General features: G+C 38.3%; 2 protein-coding genes and 2 non-coding genes across 4 annotated transcripts; 1 reads left to right on the top strand and 3 right to left on the bottom strand.

Moving 5' to 3' along the window:
* Positions 1-2,125: 2,125 nt before the first annotated feature.
* Trnas-gcu (transfer RNA serine (anticodon GCU)) lies at positions 2,126-2,207 on the bottom strand. Its single transcript has one exon. It is a non-coding gene; the product is annotated as a tRNA-Ser (tRNA).
* A 753-nt stretch (positions 2,208-2,960) lies between these two features.
* On the bottom strand, positions 2,961-3,042 carry Trnas-gcu (transfer RNA serine (anticodon GCU)). Its single transcript has one exon. It is a non-coding gene; the product is annotated as a tRNA-Ser (tRNA).
* A 103-nt stretch (positions 3,043-3,145) lies between these two features.
* On the top strand, positions 3,146-15,345 carry LOC145501881 (vacuolar protein sorting-associated protein 26B-like). The gene is made up of 10 exons (XM_081481268.1): positions 3,146-3,835; positions 3,918-4,061; positions 5,747-5,822; positions 6,937-7,093; positions 7,807-7,908; positions 10,082-10,144; positions 10,558-10,664; positions 11,489-11,557; positions 13,173-13,315; positions 14,072-15,345. The coding sequence occupies exons 1-10, from the start codon at positions 3,833-3,835 to the stop codon at positions 14,177-14,179; spliced, it is 972 nt and encodes a 323-aa protein (XP_081337394.1). The 5' UTR covers positions 3,146-3,832; the 3' UTR covers positions 14,180-15,345.
* A 5,339-nt stretch (positions 15,346-20,684) lies between these two features.
* Positions 20,685-21,349, bottom strand: LOC145500864 (small cysteine-rich protein 1-like). Its single transcript, XM_081480399.1, has 2 exons — positions 21,229-21,349; positions 20,685-21,082 (listed from the first exon to the last, which is right to left on the bottom strand). The coding sequence occupies exons 1-2, from the start codon at positions 21,344-21,346 to the stop codon at positions 20,961-20,963; spliced, it is 240 nt and encodes a 79-aa protein (XP_081336525.1). The 5' UTR covers positions 21,347-21,349; the 3' UTR covers positions 20,685-20,960.
* Between the last annotated feature and the right edge of the window lie 1,814 nt (positions 21,350-23,163).

Here is a 23,163-nt window from a genome sequence, read left to right as displayed (position 1 = left end):
GTCTCCTGGGTACTTTTGAAAATAAGATAACAAATTAACCTTGCCACATTTTAACATCTGTTTTGATAAGCACCTGAAAAATCTACAAGGCAGAGTAGTGCACATGGCAGTTATCAAATGCCCTGATTTCTCTTCAGTTTAGTTGTGTTGCTAGAAGTTAGGCATTCTGTAATTCAAGCAGTTTCTGAGTTTTGTATATCAATGAAAAGGAAGATGAGAAAATAATTTACTTGATACAGGGTGAGGTTTTCTGTTGTGAATTGAGTTGTCAAAATACTTTAAGGGCCATAATCTCCTTTACCCAGCCCACACACATGTAGTATTATACAATTGTCAGTTGCCCAACTTTAACTGTCACTAGTTCTAGAGCCTCTTGGAAGATGTCTACTCCCATTTGACTTGATTATCTTAAGGGATCTACCCTTTCCAATACAAATGACTGCAATGAATCATGTTGTCCCAGGTCAATTTCTTCAACTATAACATTGTTATCACTGTCCAATGGAGTTGGACCATCAGGATCATCACCATAGTATTCAAAATCATATGACTTTCCATTTGAAAGGGGGTTTTCAGGCTGCATCATATGATTAAGCCACATTTGGTATGGCAACCAGTTTTTTTTCTGTTCTTACATTTTGGTGGTTGAAAGCTTCAGTGAACTGGCAAAGAGCAAGGTTTAAGGTGGAAAGATGCACTGAATTATCAGTGTCCAGGATGCCTGACAATTCCATACTACAAAAAGTGTAAAAGTACAAGTGGGAAGCACAACGGAAACATCCCTCCACAATCTTTCAATTCGTTGGTTGTGTTGATGGCCCTGCAGTGAAGCTGCCCCTCTTCTCTCTTCTAACCTGCTCCATTGTATCGCACACACCAACGTTTTCAGCACCATGATCTACTCGTACTCTCGAAGGCCAAAATTCTCCGTCTCTCTTAACGGCATCCAGAAAGAATTCAAGAACTGTTTCTGCTTTATTGCTGGCACTACATTTCAAAAACATTATTCTCCGTGAAAATCCGTCTATACAGCCGAATTAATATTTTCCATCGGATCAGAGAGTGATGTCCATCCAGATGCCAAAGCGAATTTACGCACCCCATCTCAAGACAGTATTTTGGGGATCTAATTTTGCTAACCTTTCTCTTATTCTTCTCCGTTGAACCCGTAACCCAATGGACTTAAGGAAACCTGCAATGAAATTATATCCATACTCTTGAATGATTTCGGTTCCTTATCAGGTAAGTTGTTGAAACCCCTCATATCTTCTCAGCCATACTCTGTCAATCTTCTGTGAATTGTCCATCTCCAAACTCCAATCATCTTTGTTATCGTTGTCCAGATGAATCCTAGTCCTCAAAGTTCCTCGAGCACCTCAACAGGAATTTTAAGAAATGGTCTTCCATGATTCCAACTTCTGAGTCAAAGTTCTCAAAAATTATTTCCGTTTTATCCAAGATGTCTGCAAGAAACTTAGGAAACTCAACTTCTAACTCTAGTTCTCCTTCGCCCGCCATGTTTTCAGTGCTCTCTAGTGCTCAGTTACTCTCGTTCCTGTTGGCCGCGCTCGGCCCAGGAAGATTGCATCAATATTTGAGGTATTGGATTGAATCAATATTTCAGGTATTGGATTGAATCAATATTTCAGGTATTGGATTGCACCAATATTCGAGGTATTGGACTGAATCAATATTCCAGGTATTGGATTGAATCAATATTTTAGGTATTGGATTGAATCAATATTTTAGGTATTGGATTGAATCAATATTCCAGGTATTGGATTGAATCGTGAAAATTAAAAGATTGAATTGAACCAAAAATTTTATTTACCATTGGATTGAATGCCTTTTTCTATCTTTAAATAAAACCGTTATTTAAAGGATTAAACATATATTGCAAGGATTTAATTTTGCTACAAACGGCTTGCCATACTCGTGCAATTTCAGTTTTTTGAAAAACTCACTCGTGCAAATTAATTCCAAATTGAACTTGAAACCGTTTGATAACCTCTACAAACATTCCTTTTCGACACAAAACGCAAAATTGAAAACTCGTGTGTCAAAATCAAAGCGTAAATGAACAAAATAGGTCCAGTGTGTAATCGATTACCATGCTAAAATGAGCCGACGAGGATGGGATTCGAACCCACGCGTGCAGAGCACATTGGATTAGCAGTCCAACGCCTTAACCACTCGGCCGCCTCGTCTTGTAATACAATGAAATCGGATTAATCAGGCACTTAGTTATTTTTACTCGTCAGTTTTCGTCATTTATTTTTCAGCATAAAAATTCGTTTGATCAAGTCAGAGCGGTTTTCAATTGAGTTTCGTAAAAGCAAAACCAAATTAATCCAGGTAATAACTCTGGCCAATCACAAAGGACACAGACAATAGACAGCGGTGAACCAACTCTAAAAGCAAATTATAATGGAAAGCCCGGGAAAACGAATGACGATGGTTTTCCTTCTGGTTGGATGACAGAGTCACGGGCGCGAGTTTTTATCGCTTATTAGCACAGTGATACAAAACCTTGAAGGAAGTGCGAATTTACTTTCGATACGCAAGTGAAAACCGCTCTATTAAAAGAGTAACATGAATGAGATTTTGGAGGGACTGATGAACAAAAACACACGCACTCGATCTGTGATGAAGACACGTACAGGGGTTAGCTGGGAAAAAAACAAAATTCGGAAAAGAGAAATAGTCAACTATGCCTATGAAGCCAAAAGGAAATCGTTTGCGAGACCTGAAGAAAAGGGAAATAGAAAGCCCTGTATTGTTGTCCGTCAGTTCTTTAAAGCTGGCACAAGTTGAAAATAGCTCTTCTGTTAAACTTACAACTTTAAATCATTATTTTCCATATTTATTTAAAAGCATTGATTCTCCAATATCAATACTACAAAAGCATGAAATCATAAGGAGAGTTAAAATGGTTTTAAGGCAATTTTGCTAAAATGAGTCGACGAGGATGGGATTCGAACCCACGCGTGCAGAGCACATTGGATTAGCAGTCCAACGCCTTAACCACTCGGCCACCTCGTCTTGCATGCAAGAGGTATTCGGCAAAATTCGAATTTAATCCGCATTCTTCAGGAATTTTATTCCCGCCATTTTTATTAGAGAGCTTAAGAAAACCACGACGGCAACGGCAATGGTAACGTCGCTAAACAAAAGGTTTAATGAGGAGAGGGGCTGTGCACCTGCGTGTTAAAAAGTGGTGTTCATTATAAACACGATAAAGTTCTAATGAATGAGTTAATGGGCCATAAATCGATGGGGAAATGACTTACAGTACGGCCTTCAAACTCGGTTAGTAGGAGGTATTAAGACCAGAATACCATTTAGTCAAGTCTTGTGGGCATAGTTTGCAATAACATTTTAAAACAGCAACAGGTCAGAGGAAGGTAACAGGAATGTGCGGCAACATCGCCCACCACTTTTTAAGCTTCAAATTGAGCCCAGCAGCCTGCGACGGAAATAGTATTTTTCGCGGGAAATGCTGTTACTGAAAATAAAAAGATATGCGGGAAAGGAGGTCATGAGCTGCTGGTGTTATAAAGCTAATTAATGTCATGGCGGTAAACGTGCATTTTCATACCAACCGGAAAATGTTTACATTCCTTGCCACACTTCCAGTTTATTAGTCCGCCGAATGCAATCTTGTCCCGAGGGAACGAAGTGGAGGATTCAAAACTTTTGCCTGGTATGCCTGTGGCAGCTCCGGGCCTGTGGTTGATATGTGCCTGTTCGCGGCCGGTCGCCTCACAACGAGGCTAATTTGGAGGAAGAAGGCCATCTTGGATATCATTTGTAGTAGTTGTACTTTTTCAGTATGGTATGTATCGCAAATTAGAGGTGGAGTTGCTCTAGCCTTTCTCGAACTCATTAACAGTAGGATCTCCACTCTTTCTTCCCAGAGCTTCTTCGGATTTGGCCAGTCTGCCGAAGTGGAAATCGAGCTTGCTAACTCCGAAAACCGCAAGCAAGTCGACGTAAAAAACGAAGATGGCAAAAAAGAGAAACTGTTTTTGTACTACGACGGTGAAACTGTAGCTGGAAAGGTAGGGGTAGTAACCAATACCTAGATTTTCTAATTTTGCTAATGTTGTTTTAGATCGTCTGCTAGGAGTTGATTTGCATCGAGCTTGCGTATGCCTCGATGGAGGTTTGTTTCACTACAAAGCTTAATCTTAATACAAGAGCAGAGATTTGTGCGCAGTTGATCTCAAGCTTATTTTCTTCGTTGCTGGTCAGGTGCATGGTTACCGTTGCATTGAGATCGCATTCTGAAATAGAGGCTCAAGCCCAACTGAAAAGTCGATAAGCAGTTTAATACTGAAGTATCAACATTCGCCTCACAAATTGATCAAATCATAACACTAGTCAACAAAAATCACAGCTTTAGTTGCAAGCTCGACACTACAGCTGAGTCACCCGGTGTCGAGATCATCTTTTCGAATCTTTGCTAGAGCTTATTTTCAAGCTATATTTACATTTCTTACGTGATAAACTCAATATTGATCAAGCTTGTACAGTGTTGTTTTGGAGTTAATTAATTGCTGTCACACTCACGGAGAGTAAAAAGTGAATTTGATGAATTTGATTAGGTTGCAATGAACATATGCGGAAGGGAATACCTGGGTTGGGGGGCGGGGGGGACAGTGCCTTTGCTCAGGTAATACACCAACTGTACGGCAAACAGAATTTTCAAGTCTGTTCTGAAAGAGTTTCAAGGAAATTTACAAATTGTGTTTGCCCTACTTGCTAGCAACTCATTTATACAATGCCATAACAAATACATGTATAGGGCTAACCACATGATTTCCATTTCAAGAGGTTTTTTTTTACATATTATTTGTATCTCTTGAATAAAGTATTGTATAGTATTGTATGTGTGGTAATACAGGAAAGCGGTTGTATATTCAACGGTATTACATCTAACCTTTTCATCATGCACCATGCGAAGGCACATGTCACTGATTGTGTTAACCACTGTATTTTCTATGGTGTGGTATAAAATAGTTATCCAACGCTCTCCTGTGGTATATCATGGAATATCCCACTTGTCACTTGTATTTTCTTTGTATACACTTGAACCTTAAGGCAAGTGTGTGACTGGTGTGATACTCCATGATTCACCACTTGAAAGCCTTGCATAACTATTATACACATGCCTGTTTACTAAAATATTAGCTTAGTAAACCAGTTTCCCAAAATGGCTTGAGGTCAAGCCTGCATTTGAATAGCCTGCGAGCAGGCTGACGTTGGAGCACAGGTGCATGCGGCGTAGCTGCTAGCACAAAATCGAGCGGGGAAGCCGCGAGAATAGAAAGTGAGCCTGCTCTGATCTCTGCAAATTTTTTCACTTTCTTGGTGCCTCTTCACCAGACTCCTTCCCGCCAGATCACTTTGCTCTTCACTGCTCGCACATGTGACTCAAAGGTGAGCCTGCTGGCTGGCTAGCATTTGAAGAGCCTTGCATGCAGTTCAGTGGAACTAACCTAAGACATCAATTGGTGACCTAACAAGACATTTGTGAACTGATGGTAGGCCAAATGGCTCTTTACCAAATGAATTTGACTTTCATGTATTCTGTGAATATGGTAAAAACCTGTGTATGAGAACCTGAATTTTTCCATGTTAGACTGAATAGGTTCTGATGTAAGGGAGATCTAACTTGGGAATTTTTGGTGGTAATACTAATGTACTTTTTGAAGTGTTTATGAATTACTGCTTCTTTGAATAGGTCCATGTAAACCTGAAAGTTCCTGGAAAAAAACTGGAACATCATGGGATAAAAATAGAATTTGTGGGTCAAATAGGTGAGGAGTTACTTGTCGTTCAACTATTGACAGACAATATGGTGGTGACAATTTTAGTTGCCATCGGAAAAATGTGGTTTGGTTCATGGTCTGTGCTTGATATATTAAATTTCTTTTCGTGGTAATTTCCATAGAAGACTTGATACAAAGATAACAATAAAAACATAGATGTTTGGCAGAAGCTGCAGCACCATGTTAGAATTTTGATGTATAGTATTATTACACAGTATTGAATGTCCTCTTAGGCTATAATTATATGTGCTCTGTTTGACTTTTTAGATTCAGAGGAGATTGGTAATATTTTTAAAGTTTTAGTTTTGTGGCACTTGCAGGTTTCTCAAACCAACTTGTAATTTTAACTTTGCTCCAGCGAGTTTCAGTTGTCATTTAAAGGGACACTGTCATGATATATTTGCTTAAAACTGTTGTAAATTCACGAAATGGTCCCTAAATTTATGTAATAACTTAATTAACTCTGGCTAACGTTTAGTTGAAGCTAATTAAGTTCTTATTACATAAATTTAGGGACTACTTCAAGAAATTGCTTTTAATCATTTGATGATTAAAAGCAATTTCTTGAAGAAAGTCTACACTGCAGCAACATTTTTGCAAAATTTCAACGATTTTGAGCCAAACTTGGACCTTTGAAAAACTGACATCTTAACACTTTTTCAAAAATCCATATCGCAATCCATTTCCATCCTCCCCATCGTTAGCCATTCTCACTTCCAAATGGGTTTTAATCATTTGTCGAGTACTGCTCTACAAAATAAAACCATTATTGTTCAACTTCCAATGATTGATATATGTTTTTGAGATTTCCAAAATTGTGCTAAAAATGGTGACAGTGTCCCTTTAACCACTAAATGAAGTAGTACTACTCCTGTGTCAGTGAGGCGTTACAGACAAAACTGATATATGAATCGGGAACTGTTACTTAAAATTTACAGCTATTAAAAGGGCTGCAACCATTCACCTCTAGAGTATTCCACACTTTTAAGTGCTACATTGTACCTCATCTATTGTACTGTGGTTTCCAATAGTTATTTTTCTTTTAAACAGTCCTTGAGCTCAGCTGGTTCATAACAGTACTCGAAATATTTAATTTTTCCAGAGCTTTTTTATGACCGTGGTAATCATCATGAGTTCACTTCATTGGTAAGAGACCTGGCAAGGCCTGGAGAACTAACGCAGAGTGCAACATATGATTTTGAGTTTGTAAATGTAGAGAAGCCTTATGAGACTTACACTGGAGCAAATGTCCGACTTAGGTAGGTTCTTATTTTTATTATATTTATTTCTTTAGAGGTTTGTGTGCAGAGATTGTGAGTAGATGTTTGAACACAAAGATTATTGTGATTACAAAGTGCAAAGATTCTCTGTGAGTTTCAGTGACCAGTGAACACTGCCGTCTACAGTGTAGTCATCATGAGCATTCTGGCACTGTGAAACAATTTGGATTTTTGTTATTAGTAGAACCTTTCAAAACTGTGAATACTCTGAAGTTACAAGCTCAACTTGCGATTGCGTTTTGTGGTATTATTGATACATAAAGAACCTGGGGTGAGTGGTGACAGGGACCTGAGTAATGCATAGCAGCACTGATGATTAGTATGGAGTAGACATAACCCTTTGTACTTAGTTTGTTTAACATTATTTTTTGCGTGGGAGGTGTGGTGGTCTCATGGGTAATGTGCTTGTCTCTGGATCGAGCAGTCCAGGTTCAAACCCTGGCCAGTGACATTGCGTTGTGTTCTTAGGCAAGATACTTTACTTTCACAGTGCCTCTCTCCACCCAGGTGTATAAATGGGTACCAGCAAACTTAATGCTGGGGGAAATCCTGCGATGGACTAGCATTCCATCCAGGGGAGGGGTAGAAATACCCTTAGTAGCTTCATGCTACAGAAACCTTGATAAACTCTGGCCTGATGGACTACTTGGCTCGTACGCAGACTTTCCTTAGTGTACCTTATTATTTTTCAGATATTTTCTGCGAGTGTCCGTCATCAGACGAATCAGTGACATAAGTAAAGAGCTTGATCTGGCTGTCCACACTCTATCGAGCTTTCCTGAGATGAACAATAGGTATTGCTTATTACACTTTTAAGTTATACTGTATGCAAACCCATTTAGCTTTAAAGGAAGATATTGCTTCAGATCTCAGAATTATAAGTCCCCTGATCTCTAACTGCTTAGTGATCTCTTTTTTTTTTATCACTGTTGAGACCTGATTAGAAAGGGGGGAGGGGGTGATTATTCCATATTCCATTAATTTTTGGCCTAAATACTCATATCCCGTAAATTTCAATTTCAAAAATTAAGATGATTTCTGTAGAACATTCAAGCAATAATGACAAAAATAAAGTTACCAAAAAAACCTCATAGCATGGTAATGTTTTGAATAAAGGTAAGAAGAACTTATCAAGACTTACCCTCTCAAGCTGACCCTGTGAGAGAAAATTGAACTTGAAGTTATCCATATTTCAAGTAAAATGGATATTTGACGTTAGTTGAAAACACAATAACACACACATTAAGCATTCTTGCGAGGTTTGACATTAACTTTTTTGAGAATGCCTGAGAATTTAATCGTGGGGTTACACAGAGAAATTAATTTAATTGAGATGTTTTAAATAGTATTTAAAAAGTTACCGTGTTGTGAGTAGATTCTCTGGTAAATAATTTTTGCACTTATTGCTTGAACTTTGAGTGGAATCCGTCTTAACAGTTTTCTTACTTGATATCCTGGAAAATCTGTTCCAAATATCCCTTATCCTACGTATATCCCTGTTAATTTTTTACCTAAACATCCCATATCTGAGAAACCCCTAACATGGCCTCACTGTTTGACCAGTTTAGTGTGTCACATTATTGTGTTTAGAAATTTTGTAAGCTGTGTGGTATTCTTGTGTAGACACCAAATTTGTCACATGCAAAATCCCTTTCAAATTCTGATTCCTTGGATCCTAATAGCAATGTGGGAATACAATGTTACTAACAACTTGTAGGATCATCATGGATCTTAGCAGTGTAAAGTATTCTATCGATAAGATCTTACACAAGATTTTGTTTACCAAGTTTTTTGTTTTATCTAACTAGTCTTCATTTGACCTTCAATTAAGAAATAGAAAACATGTGCTGTGTTTCTATCGAGTTATAGATTGAAACACAAGTGGAAGTTTGGGAGAATGAGAAATGCTTTGGGAACACGAGCCGCAGGCAAGTGTTTTCACAGCTTCTTCAAGTTCTCCCAAACTTTCATGAGTGTTTCTACAACTCTATAGAAACACGGAGAACATGTTTTCTATTTCTTTTAGAAAATGCCACGATGAGAAAAGGGAAACAACTTGTTTACTTTGATCATCAAAATGTAAATTCTCTTTGCTCGTGCCATCATTACTTCAACAGCTTGTGCTAGTTCTGTGTTTCTATTGAGTTATAGAAACATGATTTTTAACCAATCAGTGTGCATATTTTCTTAGGGTTGTTTTCGAATACTTGTTTTTAACCCTGCAGAGTTTTTTTGCATGTTTTTTCTTGTCTATTACACATATGTTTTTTCAAATGCTTTGGATCATTGTCAACAGTTTTCATTCAGTTTTAAGACCAGGCAGTGCTACAGTGTATGATGGGAATGTAAAATAAAAATGTAAAATAAAACGTAACATCTGATCTAGTTATTGGCAACTTTTGTTCTATAATTCTATATCTGTGGCAATCTGTTACTTGAGTTACAAGTTTTTCTTAACTGGTAGTTGTTGTGAACTTCTTAGAGTTGGAGAGAGGGAAAGTTTGATGTCTAGCTTACAGAGATCATTCACTGATTTAAATACTCTGAACTTGCCATAAACATTTTGATTTTAAATTTAGGTAACTCTATCTTTTATCTTTTGTGTGATGGAGTTAAATTTAAGAAATGCGGTGAAGTATTTATGAATATGATCAGTGGTAAAGTATAAAAATTGGGATAGCATTGGTCTACGAGAGAAGCTTAGTACATGTACACATAAAGTCAGACTGAGTGTTAAGATCTGGTTTAATTTCACATTTTTTTTTTATCTTGCTAGATCTACAGTCATACTAAAATTTTTATACCTCATGGCATAGATCTGATGCTGAGATTTTGAACTTTGCAAAGTTGTCATGAGAACAGTGAAATCTTTGCTATTAATTTGTTTAGTTTTTATTTTAAAATGTTTTCCCAAAACTTCCATATTGAAATACTGATTAATAATTATCTTTTGTCCGTATCTTTCAGCATCAAAATGGAAGTTGGTATTGAAGACTGTTTGCACATAGAGTTTGAATACAACAAATCAAAGTATGCGCTGTTTATTTATGCGTCAGTAACAAGTGGTGTGAAGAGGAACCATGTTTCCTTGTTGATGTCATATAATACAAAATATAAAAAGATTGTGCAAAAAATATAATATGAAATTCAAAGTACACTGTATTGTATGTGATTTTATTTTTGAATGCATTTTCTACCACTTATAAATTAGTTCCTTGTTTATGTTTTTATTTATTCACTTCACTTTATCTGCTTGACAATCTTTCACTCCCTCGTGCTCATAGTCCCAGCTGGAACATGAAGCCATCATTACAATACTTCTCCACTTCTTGTGGTCCATGGAGAGAAGTGTTGTTTATCAAAAGATTTTTATGTAGTTAGCGTACTACTTGTAGGTTTGTGTAATGGTTCTTTCTTTTTACAAATACATTTCTGTTCCCTAGGTATCACTTGAAAGATGTGATTGTGGGCAAGATTTACTTTCTTCTTGTGCGAATCAAGATCAAACACATGGAATTAGCAATTATTAAAAGAGAAACAACTGGTACAGGTCAGCAGATTGTAAAGGTTAAATTGTGACAGGCCAATATTCTGCCATCTTGATGGAACAACAGTGAGCGACAAAAGTGCTCAGACACTTCGCAATAAAATTCTATTTTTGAGTGTCTTGGAAACATTCACCCTCTTCCCCTCCTAGCAATGTTGATTTTTCTATTTCTAAGACTGAGCAGACAAGATCACCTATAGCAGCTATACAACATTTAATTGGGTGGGGGGGCAGGGGTGTCTGAGAATTAATGCTAGATGTAAATGAAAAAGAATAAGAGGTTAAACATAAATCTAAAGTGCCTCAACTACATGTACTTTTGTTGCCCATTGAAGCGTAGTCAAAAGCAGAATTTTTGTATAGAATGCCACTCTGTTTCAGAAAACAGCAGGTAATACTGAGTGGGTAAGATAGTATCATATGTAGTATCATATTGCCTGCTAGGGAAGCTGATCACAGGGACAGGATTTGGTTCAACTTGCCCACTTACATCATAGAACAATTCATGATCTGAACATTTCTTTTACAGGCCCCAATACTAAATAAGTATGATGAGAATGAGACAATTGCCTGTAGTATCATATTGCCTGCTAGGGAAACCAATCACAGGGAAGGATTTGGTTCAACTTGCCCACTTACATTATGAAACAATTCATGATCTGAACATTTCTTTTACAGGCCCCAATACTAAATAAGTATGATGAGAATGAGACAATTGCCTGTAGTATCATATTGCCTGCTAGGGAAACCAATCACAGGGAAGGATTTGGTTCAACTTGCCAACTTACATTATATAACAATTTATGATCTGAACATTTCTTTTAAAGGCCCCAATACTTATAATGAGAATGAGACAATTGCCAAGTATGAGATCATGGATGGAGCTCCTGTGAGAGGTGTGTGCAACAAATTTTCTACTTCTTGTGTAGTGAATATTTGAAAACTTCCATACCTTTGTGAGAGGTTCAGTGGCAAAGTGGTAAAAGAACATGTGACTCTATATTAAAAAGCTAACAACATTTTGTCTGTGGCTAAAAATGATACAAATAATGGACGTTTCAGTTAAAATACTGTCAGTAACCTTCTTCAGCAGTAATTGAAGAAAGAAAGCAGCCTTAGGAATTACCAAGTGTTCTAAATTTGTCAATGTGTTTAGATGGAGACTAAACACATTTTGACTTTTGAACACTGTCTGGACTCTTACTTTATTAACCACATCTCCCATAATTTTGTTGAAAGATGTCATTTCCAAACTCCACATAGTGCTAAAAGACTTCTAAGTATGTCATCACTTGTTGGAAATTTTCATGGCTACTTTTCAGTGAAATACTCCAAAACTTGGTAAACCACTTGTAACTAACATGGTCCTTGTGTTGTTGTGCAGGGTACAATGGACTGTGTACAGTGAAACCTGTATGAGGCTGACATGCGACAATTAGTAGTGTCCTCTTGACAAAGCCAAAAGGTGCCCTCTTAATAGGGGTTCATTTTAGAGGAAATTTGGAAAGAATAGTTCCGGACTTACTGAGGCCAGTGTCAGTGTTACACAGGGTGTCTGTCCAGTGCAGGTTTCATTGTACCTGTTGGCATATTGGATCTCAGATCAAGTGGCCCAGGTTTGAAAATTAAGCAGATGAGTTCTTCCAGGGGGCATGCTGTACTCTCTTACAGTGCTTTTAAGTTTACAAAGTAAATAGGAAAAATGTAAGCAACCTGCTAATGCAGCCAGACCAAAAGTGTAACATCTAAAGAAAACAAATTTTCAGGCTTGCCCTTTGGGCAAGTTCTAACTATGATGTTTTAGTCAGAAGCTAACAAAAAGTTTGCCTCTTTACCATACTCCTCCAAATTGAATTTCCATAACAATTTTCCCAAGAAATTTGACGTGCCTGTGAGGCCTTATGTGTCTGTTGGCACGATGATGGCTGATGATGATGATGATGATGATGATGATGATGATGATGATGATGATGATGATGATGATGATGATGATGATGTGAGGCGAGTGACAGACAGAACTACTACAAATGCCCGACTACAAATGCCCAACTACAAATGCCCTAACCCCAGGCTATCAGACTGGACTTTCCTGGCACACTGGGGGAAGGTCCTGGCAGCCTGCGAACAGGTTCCCAGCGAGCACTTTGCCCCGATGGCTTCGCTGTCCGAGTTCTATAGTTTCATGCTCGTTAGCTCACTTTGCTCACCAATTTTTATTTCCATCCTCATCGTGAGCCTGTCCGCAGGCTATCATCCTGGCAGATGTTAGGCATTCTTTTTTACAATGGTGCATTCTGTCGTGTACAAGTGATCTTGATGTTACATCAACAATTTATGAACTAAACTTGTAATTGCCATTAAGAGGCCACATTCCACTCCTTTTTGTAATTCTAAAATTGGGTGGCAATAAATATGTCATTCAACATATGCAGGCAAATGCTACTCGCCACTGTTAGTTAAATCCTCTACTGTTAAAATTTAATATTTGGTGATGCATGTTTGCCTTTTCAGGAGAGTCCATTCCCATCCGACTTTTCCTAGCTGGCTATGAACTGACGCCCACTTTTAAAGATGTCAACAAGAAGTTTTCTGTGAGGTACTTCTTAAATCTTGTCCTAGTTGATGAAGAGGAAAGAAGATACTTTAAACAGCAGGTATGCCTTTTGTTGTCAAGAGTGTAACTGTAGTATGTTTAGTTGATGTATCTTTTACTGCTAACATGGAGTTGTTGAAAAGCCAAATATAAAGTATTTTCTGAGCTCTTACTGAATGGTCTTTCAAACGAAATTATTCACTTTGGGTCTTTTTGTTTTGCGAGATCTTTGTGTAATATACAGACACGATTACAATAATATTAAACATGGTGCCACCACATCAACCGCTGAGATTTCACTGTCACTGGAGACTCATGCATGTACAATTCTGGCCAAAACACCTTGCACGTTTTCCAACTTATGGTTTTTCTGTTCACCCACCTCCCCTTCTCCTCCCCCTTCCACCCCCAACGCAGTGTTGAGTTGATCCATCCAAATTGACCCAGTATTCTAGCATAGTTTTGTGGGGGAGGGGGCGTCGGAAAATTGAAAAATGATCTCCCGCTTGATGTTACGTCAAAATCATTTGCCACGGTTGGTATTTTGTCAAGTGTCCATAGGAATTTTGGCCAGGAGTGTATGTGGCATGCAACATTTGTGACGTGCATGCCTCTGGGAGCTGTATTATGACAAGTTTCATCTCAAATCTACATGTTAATATGCTTGTCTTTAAGAAAATATTCGTGTGTAGAAAAAGTTGTCGTGCAGAGTTAGGCTTCTCACCTTGTTTAGGGTGACTTTCTTTTGAAAATGGACATGTCGAGAAAAGTTTGTTGTGCATGAGGCTTCTCTTATGCAGGATTGTGTGTCTTATAGGAAATAGTCTTGTGGAGAAAAGGAGACTTGAAGAAGAAGCCGGGCATTCTAACAGAGAAACTAAAACACTCAAGAGAAGAGAGCAAGCCTGAAGAACCCGAGGAATAAAAAGACGCTATTCAATGAATAGATATGATAAATAGAACATACAGACTATAACAAACTGTGTCGCTAATAGTGCTCTGAATGAACACGTCGTACATGAAGAAATGTGCTCACTCTCTTGGGGACTTACTGAGCGGTTATCTCTTCAGGTCTTTATGATCAAATAATTTTATATCGGCTTTGTAATGAGAAAGAAAAATTTAGAGAATAAGACACTCAGTTTTACTTTCTTTATAGTGCAGAAAACAATAAAAGTCAGAGAAGATATGCATTTTTATTAGCCATCCCCATTGATAACTATCCGTGATTTGTGCCGGTGTCATCAGTTTTTGCATTTGTTTTGAGTATGATGTTTTGCTTTGTAAGAAAACTTCTTAACAGATTGTTTACCTTTTCTCCCAAAATTTAGAACCAAACTGTGTTTCTTGTTCCAGTTGCATCTGAACGGAGCTGTTCAGTCCTTTCATTTTGTTGGTCTCAGGCCTTGCGCCATGGTTTATCTTGTGTAGTTACTGAGAATGGCTCCAGCTTCTGAGGTCTTTCCTGTGTGTGTGTGCGTTTTCTTATTCTTTTTTTCTGGAGGAGGACTTTAAGGTATCACTAAAGGGAAAATTTACCATTTTGCCTACTTTTACTTTTTTAAGCGGTTGGATAAATCTTAAGGTAATCTTTAAGATAAAAAAACACTCTACGAAAAATATTATATCTGCCGCTAGTTATTGCGCGAGAAAGATTTTTTTCATATTAATTACTTAATTGAGAGTTACCAAGTTCTGTCAAATGAATTAATTATCGAGGCAAGAAGTCACATACATGTAGATCATGCCGAGTTGACACGCGATTCGCGCGCCATAATCAGTGCCGGATGTCTTCGAAGAAGAAAAAGCGATCTTGCCCGTTTTCATCGGCTAAAGGAAGGCCAAAGAGGGCGAAAAACACTTTCGACAAAGAGTGAGCCGCTAAATTAGCGGAAAACGTCAAAGGGTCGTTTTACAACTAAGAAAACTTGCTGGATGAACTCGACAACGATCGCGATCACGAAGCCAGCGAGCAAGCCGAAATGAGCGCAAGCCGCGCTGAAATACTGTTAAAAATTTAGTTAATATAGTAAATCAAAAGATGATTTCACGTTTACTAACCTTGGAATTCTGACTTCACACATGAAAAAGCGGTTTATTAGCTTTTATTAAATTCTCAGCCTTGGATAATGCAATTCTAGCTTTCTGATTGGTTCACTGGATCTCGGTTACCAGCCATTATACCTGCGTTTGACCTTATATGGAAATGAAAGCGGCAAATGTCGCTCGGCATGAGCTTTTTCGTGTGAAGCAAAGTTTCGTCCACAAAAAAAATGGATGAAAAAAAGCACATTCGGTGAGCTATCTACACAGCAAATACAGGAAATTATGGACAATGCCGACCCAGTATCAACAAAAAAGCCACAAAGCTCGAGATAAGATTATTTAACGGTACGTATACGTTAAGTTTCCCTTAAAGTTGCAAAATTAAAATATGACCGGCGAGATTTTACGCATTCATGAAGATTATGTAACAAAAACAAATTTTACCTGAACAGAATGGCTTGCTAGTCCTGGTGGCACCAAATTTTCGAAACCGATATAAGAAATGTCAAAAGAAGAACTGAATGTTCAGTTGAAGTGTTTTTACTCGTCTGCGAGGAAGAAAGATGACACGTATTGCAAAAGTTCATTGATTTAATCCATTAAAGCCGCCAGTTGATCATTTCCTTCGCACGCCGCCGCACAACAAACCGTTTTCCATTATCTCTGACCAGGCAAATAAATTATTAGAGCATATGCATTTGTAAAAGGCCGCAGGAAAACAGGCATAATTGCCGGCGTAGTCCATAAGAAACCAGTTCCCAATGAGCAGATGAGGAAACTTTTCGACTAAGCAAGCTCGGATCGGCCGAGAGCAAGAACCCCGCACAGCTACAGAGGACGACCTAGTTTTATCTCAGTCTCTTTTTTGGGCGACAACGACGAGAGAATCAACGACAGCTAGCGCCAACAATTCTGTCCTTGCGAAAAACACCTCAAGGAGTTGAGTGTTTTGAGCTGAACCGAAGTAAGCCCGGTTCTTTACCAGCCACGAAAAACCACCAGGGTGGCCTCGGAGATTCTGAAGATGAATCTGACGCTAAGATAGTTTCTGTCCTTGACTCTAAAACTGACCAGCAATGAGCTCCACACATACAGCTCGAAATACCAAGGCTTTCAAATCCTGAGAGAGATCTTGTCGAGGATAATTTTGGCACAACGTCTGTGTCACATGGCGATCAAAGTTTTCCGCAGCATTATTACAATGGCAATGTGCAAGTGCACAATTATTTGGCTCTTCTCCATGACTCGAACTTGAACGCTTTTCAAACTTTCTGGCCAAGGTTATATCTCCTTCATTTGATAGACGTTTCTTGAATTCTACTTGATTGCAATTTCATTCAGCAAATTCGTTTGCTTCGCTCTCAAATTTTTCATTCAACTAATTTTACAAACGGCGCGCATGTCATGTGATTTCCCACTTGTTGTTTTTGTCACATCGACTTCCGGTCGCTTTGTAAAATTAAAACCCAATAAAATTAAGCTATATTTCCAAGAATACAAACGCACCGAATTTAATAAAACAATTATTCCATTCGCGCTTGTTGGATATGAGATTGGTTATAGCCAACTCGGCCCTACGGGCCTCGTTGGCTATTTACCATCTCATATCCAACGCGCGCTCATGGAATAATTAACAATTATTCCATGAAACCGCGTTGGATATGAAGTGATAAATAACCAACGAGCGCGTAGCGCGAGTTGGTTATGATCACTTCATATCCAACAAGGTCGAATGGAATAATTGTTTTAGTATATTCTTAATCGGGTTTTTGCCGCCGATTTTTATTTCAACAATTTTACAGAGCGGAAAATTTTTAAACTTGGCGCACTGTTTTCCATATAAGGTAAAACTCCGACTAATGGCTCATAGTCGGAGTTTTTGAGCCAATCAGAGAGCTAGAAATGCAATAGTCGGAGCTGAGAATATACTAATTGTTAATTATTCAGTGGTGAATAATTTACCGCGCGCCGTCGCGGGAAATTTGTACCTGTTCCATGTTAACTGTCATAGTCCTATTGTTATACAGAAAGTTGATTCCTGTTCGGTGTCTCCCTTGGTGTGATAATCGAAAAGTAAAAAATAGGTGAGTTGTACGTGTATTTCGAGTTCCAGGTCGGTAGCCCCAAGACCAAATTGGCTGAAATTCGGAGAGAATGTTGTCGGAACGTTGGCCGACAAAAGCGTGTCTGCGAATTCTGATTATTCTTTTCATTAAGAAGTTATGCCTTTTTTTCGCGGGAAGTCCTCTTTTTTCCCTTTTCTAACTTTATCGTCTTGTAAAATAATAACAAACGCATGTGCCAAAAATTTGAGACACGGTTTTTGAGGTCAGTGTTTGAAGAAACGAATGCCATGTTAATCGTTTTCTCCGACCTAAATTTAGCGGGCTTATACCTTGATTTATGGGTTCGTGAAGCTTTGTAAACATATTCACATTTTCGAAACACGGTAAATTTTTACCGTTTTAAACAGATCGGGTCATAACCTGTAGTTATTAAGCTTCCAATAAATATACGGGTTATATGGGTTTTTGCTGAAACCAGAACGCTAGAGTGGACCGCGCGCGGATGATCAAATAGGCTATACTGATACCTCAATCATCGCTGAATGCAGCCCGTTTGAGCACTGACGTGTAACATAGAGTTAACAAAGCACAGCGCAGAGAGAATCGCACTAAGGTTGCGCATAGAAAAGGCGCTTTGGTTAGACAGAAGGATTAGTCTTTTATAATGTTAGCGCTGACTTAATTGGCTCCGAGGCATGTCATCGCACATTCAAGCCCACTAGAATTTCCAAGTTAGACGTAAGAGCAGGCGTTAGACGTAAGAGTGAAGGAATAACGACTTGAACAAGAACAACGACAAAAGCAAAAACTAACTCACCGAACAACACCGAGTGACCAAATTGGTTCCTTCCTTAAGTTCTCTGAAACTATCATGGTTGTTACTGGCCATTTCTAGCTAGTAACCAGAGAGTCTCTAGCTTCCCATATATAGTAGAGCCACACACTCGGTTATCTAGCTAACTCAAATTGTGTTTACTTCTCGATCACTTAAATATATTTTTCACTCATTTATTATCGGGTATCTCAAACTCCCGTTATCTCTGATTTTTTTCGTCTCCACCTGAGAATTAGAGATAGCGGTCTCCAAGTGTATATATGTGATAAACAATCAAAGCTCTCTTCTTTACAGAGGTTATATTGAGAATATTAAAAAAATGTACAGATCGATGAAGCAATGCAATTTGAATACAAGAATGATTTGGTTTTGTCACATCATTTGTTTCAACAAATGATTGGAATTAAAACTCGTTCTTTTGATCTGGGAGAAATTAAGATGGAAAATGTTTTAAAATCTTTCCCTGTCTCGGAATCTCCACTCTCCTTCCTGTTTGTACTGCATGCTGGTTTTGAAAAAAAGAAATTGGTACATCAAGACTATCCTCCTTCCCGTCAAATGAGTAAAAGCACACGGTAGTGAGGACTCCCAAAGCACAAGCATAAGCAGAACAAACGTTTTTGTTCTTCTTGTGCTTATGCACATGTCAAGTGAGAACGCCCTGCTGTAAACATACCATAAGCGAAAGTCCGCCGTCTCGTTTTAAAAACTGTTCGAGGAGCTATGGAACCGAAAATAAGGCAATTGCCCATTCTGCGCTTGCCTAGGTGCTAATACCGTGGGCTTCCCCACTACCGTTATGCCCTTGCTTGTGTTTGCGCTGATGTCGTAATTGAAACCCAGGCTTTACGACCGAGCGTTTCCAAGAATTCGGAGTCCGACTCGTATATAATGTTATAGGTGGCGTTAATTTGCTGAAGCCACACACATGTTAGCCTAATTTAGCGTACTACATGGATATTAAATCCGATCGTAAAGTGCAAGAAAAGTGAAGAAAACTGTTAAAAATTTCACCTGTTGTCATATGTTGTCTTTTTCTGTGTTATCATTGTTTCTGGTAGTCTTCCGAGCCCGTTTTGAGCGGGTTTCTAGCTTCCCTACGGTCGAATTAACCCGCTACTTTTGGCGTACCTTTTAAAATAACCCAATGAGTTTTGATTTAGCAAAAAACGCGCGTCATTGTTTGATTGCGTTGAACCTATAATATCATAAAGCACTCAAGGCATTCATAGCCACGTGTGCCAGCTCAATCCGGCGGCCGAGGCACCAGACTCTTGCTTACGTAAAGTAGTGTCGCTGAACTTTAAAATCCTAACCTTGATGAGGAAAACGATGAACCGAAATACCTAGAACATGTAGGGAAACAGCCTCCTTGTTGAGGGGGGGGGTGGAGGTGGGCAATTTCCTGAGGAACGAAAGTTTTCTTCTCAACCCTTGGTTGCGCATGATTTGTTTTGGTGGGAAATAACTTGTGCAATGATTCCTTTAAGTAAAGCACACGACCTATATAGTAGAAAACACTTGCTCGATTTTTTTCTTATGGCTCGCCTTGAACGATTTAATTTTTCCCTCGGTTTTTTTCAGTGCAGGATTTTTTGGTAGAAATTGACCTCCTTCCGTTTAGAGTGAAATAAGACTGAGGAGACTAGGAAGCATTTTCTTGTCCTAAAAATTTTCTGATGTTTATTGAAGAAAAAATGTTTACACAAATTTCTGCTGGGAAAAGGATAAGAGTAAACATACCTGCAACTAGAAAACACTTTTAACAATGCTTATTTGTTAATTAGTTTGGGCCATGATGGTCCCAGATAAATTCTGACAAATTGGCTCGTTGTGTGCCCTTGTAGAAGCATACGAAAATTTACAAATGCCTTATTGAGGGACATAATTTGGTGATTTTCTATATATGCTAATGCCGTGTGACTATATAATGGTGTTATCAGCACACCACGCTACTTGAGCAAGCCCCACTAACTCCTGTCTTCGGTTAGTAAGCGTAAATTGTAAAGCTCTAAAAACTGAGCAAGCAGAGATACTTCTGTTTCCCGTTTTTCTTTGTATTAAGGGGTACCAGGATCAACTTCGTGTCTTTCCTAGGGTTAGGGTATAATAAAAGACCAAAGACGAACAATTTCGGATGATTCAGCCTTTATTTCAGTGTTATGCTTAAATTTGTCTCGTTAATTTTGTATTTTAGTTATTTTTAAAAGTTGCTAACAATTCCTGACTTCAGAATTTCGCATTTACATAGTTACTTAAGCGTTTACTTATTTTCCATGTAATCATTTAACTAGTAATCTAAGGCCGTCATCATTACCACCATCAGCAGGATCCTGCTGTTGTGTACTGAAATAAAAAGGAAAAACGTGATTTTTTCAATCAATTGTAAATTTTGCTTCCGTTTCTCAGAGAGAAGTGAGGTTATGTCAGTAGCCGCTCTACGATTGCACGTTAATAATTTTTATGTCTTAAAAGATATTTTCCATGTTTTACGTCCATATAGTCAAATACACCTTTGTCTACTTTCAGCAACAGTGGTAAAACTGCAGGTGCGAGAAGGACATATTATTTATTATATTTCAATGCCAGAAAGTGAAAAAAATACACCAGGAATATTTAGCTAATTGGTATAGTTCTGTACGTATCTGCAGTCATATCTACGATAACCATTCCCTTACGGTCAACATGAAAAGAGTACATTTAATGATACTAGGAACAGTTTACTTAAGGGTCAGGGTTACAATCAAATTCATACGTACTTAATCATAGCAACAGCACAGAGATGGAGGAGATCCACACCCGTATGGATCATAACCACAGAATGAAGTTCCTTGGGGGCAATAACCATACATACAGATACCGTTCATACTGGTACAGGCCACTGAAAAAAAAAAGGAAACGGATTGTTTAGGTGTTTACAACAAAAACTCTTGAGTTCCCAAACTCAACTTCAGACGTGTGCTACAACTCAGTTAAACAGAGTAAAAACAACAAACGCTATTGTCACCAATGCAAAGGAACACTCACTATCACGTTTAGCGCCAACATGCAAGGGATTCTCCAGTTTGTTTTCAAGGCGTGCTCCCTGCACGGCAAGAGTCCCCAAAATGATAAGCAAAAGGTTCAAACGAAACTTGCCTTCCATAACTGTTCTGCGACAAGAACAAAAAAAATAGAGTCGGTGAGTTACTGTGCTTCTGTTAAGAATCGAACGAACTACGATTAGTTTGACTTAATAACGGCAATAAATTCTCATATTTAAACTCTTTAGAACCTAACTCAAAGCTTATTTCAGTCTGGCGTAGCTTCAGTCAAAGGTCGCTCTGTATAACTCTAGATACTACACTAAGAGAATCATTCAATATTCTATCTTTACTTTTTTCTTGAAATTTGCAACAGGTTAAAACGCAATGTCAAATACCGCCTTCCTCAAGAACTGACAACGAATAGTTGGAGATGCTATTTTTATACCCTATAGATCTTCTATAATTTATGCTTTTGCGTGATGTGAATGTAATGAATTACAAGCAAGTCAAGTTAAAACAGGAAACGAAATAAATCAACTTCAGGAAACGGAAATCCAATTTTAGAAGGACATGGAAAATATTTGATGTACTTTCTGTTTTCCACACTGTGGTAGGTGCGGCAGCCTAATTGTTATTAGTGCACTGCACTCCAAGTGCTTAGAATAACGCTCGTTGATACTAAATTTCTAATTTTTTTACGAGTTTCCAACAAGGCGCAATAACAAACAGTTACTCTGTCCTCAGTCCTCTGTGGACATTCGAGGGTTGCGACCGAGTCAAGAGAACTGAGCCCGAGAGCGCAAGCTACTTTGTCATTTATTTGTTTGTTTGTTTGTTTGTTGTTTTTTATTTCTTTTCTGAAACACGACCAGTCAACTAAGATTTTCGCGCAAGAACCGATCACAAAAATGCTTTAATTTATCATTAGTCTCTCTAACATGCTTGAGATAATTCAAGCATAATGTGCAGTCGACATATAAGCTTAATCAAGTGCAAAAACCACAGGAAGGAAACACCAACAGCTAACAGAAACGAAACGGTTTCCGGAAACGGAAAACAACAACTTCAGGAAACGAGAACAATTAAGATTCAATGACGTTTTTTTTTCTATTGGGATCAACTACATAAGTGAATTGATTGGGTTTATTTCTTGGTCTGTTGGGACAAAGCTATTTTGGGTTTACAGTGGAATCCAGATAGAACGAAGGGCCAAGGGACTCAATTCAATGTTTGTTATATCGGGGGCTCGTTGAAGATGAAGCTCCGTTGTATCGAATTTGCGGTTAATAGCTTATGAAATGAAATCATCAATAGAAGATAGCGACACTGATTAAATAAATATTAATTTTTTTTTTATAACTCATGTAACTCATGTGAAACAACTCCGGCTGTCAGGGAGGGAATTGAACACGCGACCTCCGGATTTCTAGTCCGGCGAGCTAGCCACTCCGCCGGCCAAGCTGTCTCCTGGTAATAATCTAAATGCGACATTTCCAATCACTAAGGCTGATGCCAAATTTTATATTTTGTAAATTTCGTAGCTTTTAGTTCTTAATTTTGACCATGTCGGTATGATCTATATAGAATTTCTGCTACCTACGGTTTTGCCAAGATTCCATGGTACAGCGGGTACAGCGAGAACAATTGTCCAACGCTTCAGTGCTTAAAAGGTGTGTGAGAGAACCTAAACCTTGCATTGATAGGACCCTCAATCAAATGCTGGACACGGGAATTATAAATTGATAATTGACCCAAGCAAAATCTTTTTCATTTCAACAAGAAATCAATTGTTTTAAAGTTCTCAGCAAGATTCCTAAAAACGTACAGTGACGCTGTATGAACTTAAGTTATAAAAAAATTAATATTCATTTAATCAGTGTCGCTATCTTCTATTGATGATTTAATTTCACAAGCTATTAACCGCAAATTCGATACA

Source organism: Orbicella franksi, chromosome 10 (genome assembly GCF_964199315.1).
Source record: "Orbicella franksi chromosome 10, jaOrbFran1.1, whole genome shotgun sequence".
NCBI classification, from domain to species: domain Eukaryota; kingdom Metazoa; phylum Cnidaria; class Anthozoa; order Scleractinia; family Merulinidae; genus Orbicella; species Orbicella franksi.
The sequence above is the reverse complement of the archived record's forward strand: the minus strand, read 5'-3'. Positions and strand labels throughout refer to the sequence as shown.